The sequence below is a fragment of the Mustela putorius genome, unplaced genomic scaffold (genome assembly GCF_011764305.1).
Source record: "Mustela putorius furo isolate JIRA1106 unplaced genomic scaffold, ASM1176430v1.1 tig00000139_pilon_pilon_pilon, whole genome shotgun sequence".
Classification (NCBI taxonomy): domain Eukaryota; kingdom Metazoa; phylum Chordata; class Mammalia; order Carnivora; family Mustelidae; genus Mustela; species Mustela putorius.
This window is the reverse complement of record NW_025421293.1, coordinates 13871246-13878659: the sequence shown is the minus strand read 5'-3', so window position 1 is coordinate 13878659 and position 7414 is coordinate 13871246. Positions and strand designations below refer to the sequence as shown.

Genomic DNA, 7414 nt, shown 5'->3' with positions numbered 1-7414 from the left:
TTGTTCATGCCAGTCGTTCTCCCCATGAGGGCACACCGCCCCAGAGGCTGTAGGGAAAAGCGGGGCACAGTCCGGTGCACTTGCACAGATGCCTGATGGTCAATGCCAGTCCGGCCCAGGGTGTGGTGGAGATGAAATGCAGCTAGAAAGATATCCTGAGCAGAAACCAGAAGGTCACTTCAAGGTTGTTCTAGAAATGCATTCATGGGGGAGAAGCATTTGTAGTCGAGATTACTTTTGTTAAATAACTGGTGGGATTGGCTGCCCGTTGGTGGAAACGCTCCAAGGCCAAGCCTCTGGCTCTCAGGCTTCCCTATAGAGTAGGTGAAGCAATCCAGGAGCCCTGGGGTTTGGCAGTGAGTGAGGGCAGAGACATGAAGTCTGGGCCAAGGTCTGGAGCCCGACCCCGCATGCCCAGCATGCAGCTGGCTTGTGTCCTTCGGGGCCCAGGCCACCCAGCTCCTCGGGGCCTCCCGAACCACGTGTGCAGTCCCATGTGTGCGACAGTTAAGGACTGGCTGAGCTCCTGGGGCTTGCTGATGTCACTGAGACAGGGCGGGTGGGGGAGTGGGGGCTCTGGGCAGACAGGTAGCCTTGCCTTGCCTGCCAGGAGAGCAGGGAGCACGCCATGCCTGCCGGCCCCACTGCTGGCCCCGCGGCTGGCCCTTCCCCGGCCAGGGGCAGCCCGTCCATGAGAGAGGTGGAGCCCAAGGACCAGCCCCTCACGGTGAGCATCCCCCCTTGTGTTCCCAGGCTGCCACCTCCTGACCCTCTTGGTGCCTTGTTGGCACGGGTCAGTGTGCAGGACTGTGGGTTCCCTTCCAGGGTCTTGCCTCTACTCCCCTGTCTCTGCCTCTCCCCCCACCCCCTGCCAGCCCTGTGATTCCCCCAACAAGCTCCAGGCCCTGCGGGGGGCTTCAGCCTACTTGGTGGTTGGTGAGCTGAGGTCGGTTACAGGGAGACCCTTGTGGAGCAGGGTGCGGGGCCCTGGTGCATTGGGAGGATGGGGAGCAGCCTCTGGGGGTGGGGGGATTCTGGATGGCAGCCGCCACAGTGTTCTGCCCACAGGTAGCGCTTCGGATCCGTCCGCTCAGTGACACAGAACTGGAGGAAGGGGCCGCTGTCATTGCCCACAAGGTGGGGGACCAGGTGAGACCACAGGGGCACAGGGCGGGGGCAGGCACGGGGCGTGTGTTCACGGGGTTACGATGCTCACTTACATGTGCTTTGCCAGCTCAGCTGTTCCCAGCTATTCCCCACACCAGGCAGAGCTAAGAAGAACACAGGACCGTCCCTATCCTGCTTGCTGTCACAGAGGATCAAGCAGGGCAAAGGGGTCACTCTCAGACTTGGAGCAGTTCCCAGAGGAGGCGAGAGGGGGCAGTCCTGGCAGAAGGGAAGTCAGCCCCCAAGGTTGGGGGCGGGGGGGGGCGAGTGTGGCTGCTCTGAGGACACAGGGCAGGAGAGGCAGAGGGGACCAGAGCCCTTTGGCAGGTCTAGCTAAGGGTCTAGAGCCCTCGTTTGAAAAGGGCCCCAGGTAACAACGGTAATAGCGGGTTCTGCCGGGACCCCGCTGTCCCTGAGCTGTCCCTGCAGGTGACATTGTCGCATTGCCGAATGAATGCCAAGTATGGGCTAAGACAGATTTTGTCAGATGAATTGGATTTTTCCATTTGTCATTAGCAAGGCAGTTGTAATGAGGGATTGAATGTCGTGCCTAGGAGAAGGTTTGCACGTCAGAGGCAAAGTACCAGGATGTTGGGGAGCCCTGGCTGCCACCCCCCCACCAGGTCGGGCGCCCCGTGCTGACCTGGCAGCTGGGGAGCTGTAGAGGACGCTGTGGGACAAGGAAATGGACAGCCGTCTCGGTGGTGCGGACACCTCGGGGTGCGCGGGGCAGAGGCTGCGGTGAATTTAGATCCATGAGCAGCCCATGGTGACAGTCATTACACTGGGGGGAGCAGAGTCGTGCAGGGACGAATCTGGCTCAGGTGTGAAGAATGTAGGTGTTCTTTCTATGGAAGCAGCATTGCTTCTGCTGAGTTCATGTGCTAAGTGAGCTGGGGGTCAGGGATGCGGCGGGAGACCCAGCCGGGCTGCTGTCACTTGGGGACCGGTGACCGCCCGGAGCAGGGACTGCCTTGTGCATGGTCAGAGGAGGAAGGGAAGGCCCTGTCACATAACTCTGAAGGCAGAATAACAATTTCCTGGGACCAATAGTGGTTCTCAGGGTAGTGTCATTAGTCCCCAGACCTTGGTGCTGGCCTATCTGGAAACGACGGATGTCCTCCCGGGGAGTGCCCCCACTGTCCATGGTACCTCCTGTCCTCCCTGATACTGGAAGTCATAGGCCCCCTTTTCGTCCTGGCGGTCACACACCTGGGAGGTGACCGGCCCCCAAGCGAGAAGTGTCCCCTGCTTGCCCTGGTCCCGGGCAGCTCCGTGGGCATGAATGCTGCCCAGGGGTTCCCGCAGGTCATGATGAGACTTTCTCCCACTCCTCTGGCTTTGGGGATCTGGTGACTTGAGGGAAACAGGACACCTCTGGAGGGCAGGGAAGGAAGTGGCCTTTGTGAGTTGAAGCTTCATGTTTCCCGGGGCCATTGTCCTTCTGAAGCCTTGGAACTCGGGACCTGGCTGGTCTGCTTGGCACAGGGGGAGCTGTGTGTGCGAGGTCCCCGAGGCCCTCTCTGCCCTCTCTTCCCCCCCAGGCCGCCTGCTCTGCTGTTCCTTCCATCGCAGGGTCCTTTCAGAGCCCACCTGGGGCCTGGCTCCAAGGTCCCCTTGCTCTGGAGTGCACGAAACACAGCTGGGTTTTTAAGAACTGGAGGGAGACCCCTGTAACTTACAGGTCACCATTTTAAGCTGAGCAAGTCAGTGGCTGTGAGGACACGCAGCCCTGGGCAGACACCACCTCTGTCCAGTTCGAAACATTTCCGTCTCCCGGGAAGGGTCCCTTGCCCACTCTGAGCTGCCCCCCCACCCTACCCTGGCCCCCGCTGGCCAGCTTGCTGACCGAGGCCCACGGGGTGTGGCCTGGTCCTACCCAGGCTGGTGGTTCTGAGGCTCATCTGTGTGGTGGCACATCCACGTTTCTGTGTAACACCATGTTCTGGTGGGACCTCAGGCCAGCCAAAGGCAGAGAGACCCGGGTGAGAGCCCCCGTATTGTCTGCCGACTCGTTTCCCCCGCAGGGGCACCTGGCCTCTTCTCCCGGTGTGTACGCGCTCCCTTTGACTGGGCAGCTAGAGACGTTGCGCCCCTCCGCCCCCAGAGATGTCCCTGCGTGTTCCCTAAAAACACAGATATTCTGTGACCATGGGAGAGCGACCAAAATCACGAAGTTGATACTGATGATACCTCACCAGCACGTGTGTTTATGGCTGGCTCTTTTCTCTCAATCGTGTTATTTTATAGCAAATTTTAAAAAGGTTTGTTTTTCACGTATGAGAGCCATTGCAACTGATACTTCTTGGATACCGAGCATGTGATCGCTTGTGCCCCTTACGGCTGTGGGTTCTGTTCCCAAGTCCACCTTATACATGGGAAAACAGCACCCAGGTTGGTGGGGAAACTTGCCCGAGGACTTCCGCTGGTGAGAGCCTGTTCTGAACCTACCTGGTCCCCCAACATTCTGGCCTGGCTGACAGCGCGCTCACCTGGCGGGAACTGTGTGGATGGGAGCTGCCCCCACCAGATCCCTTTCCTGAGATCCTCTCCACAAAGTTTGAAAGTGGTTAGCTTATGTCATGGAAAACTTGTTGGCCCGAAGCCGGGGCAGGCCCCGGGGGCTCCCAGCCCTGCCTGACTCCCCAGGAGCCTCTGGGCAGCCCTTGCCTCCTGAGGCCTCTGTTTCCAAAGCTGTGGACAGAGGGAGGGGTTGACCGGGTGGCCAGTGGGGGTACGGGTACACAGGTTGGCCAGGCTCTTGATCTGCCCAGTTGTGCATGCAGGATTCACCCAGCGCCCATGCTCCCCACCAGCCCAGGAGCTCCTCCCGCAGTAAACAGAGCTGATTGGTCTCTAATTGCTCTGCCCCCATCCCCAGAGGCCCTCCTACACCGTGCTTCATAATTATGTATTTGTATGAGATGGAAGAGGCCCGGGGGAGGGGGCCACCTTGCACTGGCTTGGAGCAGCAGAGGGGACTGCAGAGCTTGGGGGTGGGCAGGAGGGGCATGGGCGCACACTTGGGTACCCCGGGGTTTGGGGGGGTATGGAGCGCCCCTTCTTCCTTTAATTCACCAAAGGGCCCCATCCCTATTGAATGGGTGCTGGGGTACAGAGCTCAACAGGCCCGGGGCAGGGGTGCAGGAATGTGGATGGGAGGTGGAGAGGATAGGAGGACCAGACCCCCACCCCCGTGCCCCGGCTGAGCAAAGAGGCCTGCAGCCCTCCTGGGATATAGACTAAGTCCCGGGCGTTCCCAGGCAAGGACCAGTCCTGGGGTCCTTCCGGGCACATGGAGCCCACCCTGATTCTGTGAACAGCCTCTCCTCTGATGCCTCCCTCCCCCGCCACAGACGGTGGTACTCATGGGCCCCAGCGAAGATCCCGAGGACACGCTGCGCACACACCGGTCACGGGAGAAGACCTTCATCTTCGACGCTGTTCTGGACCAGCATGCGTCACAGGTACTCTGCGGCCCACCGGCCCCTGTGAGCTCCCACGGGGGCTCACCAGACCCTGGAGCCCTCCTGGGGAGGACTCAGTGGCCAGGTGGTCCCGTCCACCACTTGTCACAGGAGTCTCCCTGCTGAATAAGGAAGGGGCTGGCACTTGGGCTGTCCTGAGGCAGGGAGCGGGAGGCGCCACGCACGGGGCCCTGGGTTCATGCAGGTTCTCATTCGTCCATCCAGACAGGGCAGGGTCCCCTCCGCCCTGTGGCTGGAGCATGCTCCCCACCCACATGGGCCCCCATCCAGCGAGGGAGGCAGGTGCTGAGTCAGCACTGTCGTGGGCACCAGCAAGGCACGCGGCGGTTAGCCGGGATCCGGAGGAGGGGCAAGCCAGCGGGGACAGCTGCAGGGGACCAAGGGTCCTGGCGTGGGCCTTAGCTGGCCCCTTCTGCAGACCGGGCGCGGGAGTCTCAGCATCAGGCCGCACTCACCAGCACCCTCCCCCAAGGACGAAAGGCTGTCTGGCTCATCCCCTGACCCCCACCTGTGAGAGGGATCTCATTGCCCCACACCATAGAGGGGAGCCTGGGGAGCCCGGCAGAGCAGGATTGGCACCTGGGCTTCTGGGGATGTCCAGATGGGGATGTCCGCCAGGGAGAGGACATCTAGGGGATGTTTGGCCCCGAGACCTGTCCAACCCTGCCCACCCTGTCCCTGCCCTCTGGGCCCCGGCATGGCTTGTCTCGGATGCACCGGCTGCCTGGGGGCCCCGGAGTGGCCCCCCACTTCAGGACACAGCTGTAGTTCTATTGATAACGGATTTGCTCCACGTGGCCGAGCCGGGTGTTGTCCGAGCGGACATGTGCTCTTACTCCCAAGATCTTCATGGGGCTGGAAGTAGGAGGGAGTTGAACAGTGGCCCCTGCGGAGGGCTGTCTCACGTGCATGGTCCTGCCAGCCTCTCGGAAGCTCTCCACGCTGTCCTGAGATGGGGCCCCATTGTACAGATGGGGAAACCAAGGCTGGATGCTAGAGAGTTGCAGGCCAGGTCCCAGCCCCTGATGATGGAAGTCCAGAGTTGGGGAAAGCAGTACCCATGCCCAGATGCTGTGAGCCGTGTTGCCAGCCAGGGCTACTGGGACAGTTCTGTGATGTGGGGAGCAGGGTCCAGACGGGCACCCAGGAAGGGCAGCAGATACGGCATTGTCATTTCTGTCAGGTCCAGCCATACATACACACCTGGAGGTGTCCTTCCTTGAATACCCCTGTGGGCAGGGAGCTCGCTACCACACTTGTTGCTCGGTGTTGCTACCTTATGTGGGGTTTTGTGGGCCTGAGATTTGTCAGGCCCATCCCGGTTTTATCCCATGATGTGGAGTCCTCTTGCCCTTGCAAGTCCTGTGCTGCCTTCTAGTCCCAGGCACTGTGTCTGACTTCTCTCGGCTCCTGAGAAGCCCGGAGTGGCCCCATCCGTGTCCATCGCCAGACATGTGACAGGCCTCGTGGCGGGAGCTGTCATGCACGCTTGTGTGTAATCCTCCCCGATGGCTTCTCCAGGAGCCCGGCCCTGTCTCACGCCGTGGGGTGGCAAAGCAGCAGGATGGGGACTGGAGCCCATGCCGCATCTAGACTGGCCCCCTCCCAACGGTCCTTGGCCATGGGCAGACACCACACACCGGTCCAACTCTGGCCGGGTCACATGTCCCACTGTCTGTCCTTCCGTCCGTCCACAGGAAGATGTGTATCGTGCCACCACCCAGCACCTCGTGGAAGGTGTCGTGTCTGGGTACAACGTGACGGTGTTTGCCTATGGCCCCTCAGGTACCGCTAAGGGCCGGGCCCCCAGAGGGGGCGGGGCTGACAGCCACAGTGCTCTCCCTCCCAGCACAGAGCACCACCCTGCACCAGCGTGTGGTGCTCTCCCTGCGCCCACTGGCTCCTTCCATCCTCGCTGCGGCCCCCATGGGCAGTGAGTGCCACCCCCTTGGCACACACGAGGAAGCTGAGACTCAGAGGGCACACATGGCTGGTAGGCGTGCATGTAGGGGTCCAGCCACCTCTGCCCCTTGCTGCCCACGAGAACCCACAGACGTCTCCACAACTAGCAGTTGGGCTCCACAATGGTCCCCGAAGCTTAGCCACCTCTCACGTCCTGAAAGCCAGGATGGCAGAGGTTGGAGCAGATGGGAAGATGGAGGCCTGGGAAGCCCTTGGCCCAGGGTCATGGCCTGGGGACGTCACTCACGCCGTGGATATTAACGCACACCTACTGCCTGCCAGGATCTGGCGGGGGGGGGGGTCTTTGGGGAGCAGGGGCAGGGGGCAGGTGGCATTCCTGTTTACAGACACGAGCCCGGCCCCCGTGTCCGGGGTTTCTTGTGCAGGGGAGCCATCAGACTTCCACGGGCTTCCCTTTGCCCCCGTTTCCGAAACAGAAAACGAGCATGTCTGAGTGTTCAGGACCGTTTGCCTAAGGTGGCGGAGGTGTGGACCGTCAACTGGTGGCACGTGTCCGGGCAAGGTAGGAGCCCGCCTCAGGAGTCCCCGCCCTGGCGGCTGTCCACCTGCCCACAGGCGCGGGGAAGACCTACACCATGCTGGGCATGGACACGGAGCCCGGCATCTACCTGCGGACCCTCACCGACCTCTTCCGGGCCATTGAGGAGGCCCGCGACCATGCGGACTGCAGCGTGTCCATGTCTTACCTGGAGGTGAGCCTGCCCGCTGGCCTCCTGGGAGACCTCCGCCCTTGGGGCGTTGGAGTTCTGCTGAGATGTACCTACTGTGCTGTTCTT

General features: G+C 61.4%; 1 protein-coding gene across 1 annotated transcript in view; it reads left to right on the top strand.

Annotated features, from left to right (window-relative positions):
• The first annotated feature begins 691 nt into the window (after positions 1-691).
• Positions 692-7414, top strand: part of LOC101676702 (kinesin-like protein KIF19) — a 30471-nt gene continuing 23748 nt past the window's right edge. The window contains exons 1-5 of the mRNA XM_004776371.1: positions 692-727; positions 1069-1149; positions 4524-4634; positions 6353-6440; positions 7194-7330. Coding sequence (XP_004776428.1) covers positions 692-727; positions 1069-1149; positions 4524-4634; positions 6353-6440; positions 7194-7330 — 453 coding nt within the window. The remainder of the gene's footprint in view (positions 728-1068; positions 1150-4523; positions 4635-6352; positions 6441-7193; positions 7331-7414) is intronic.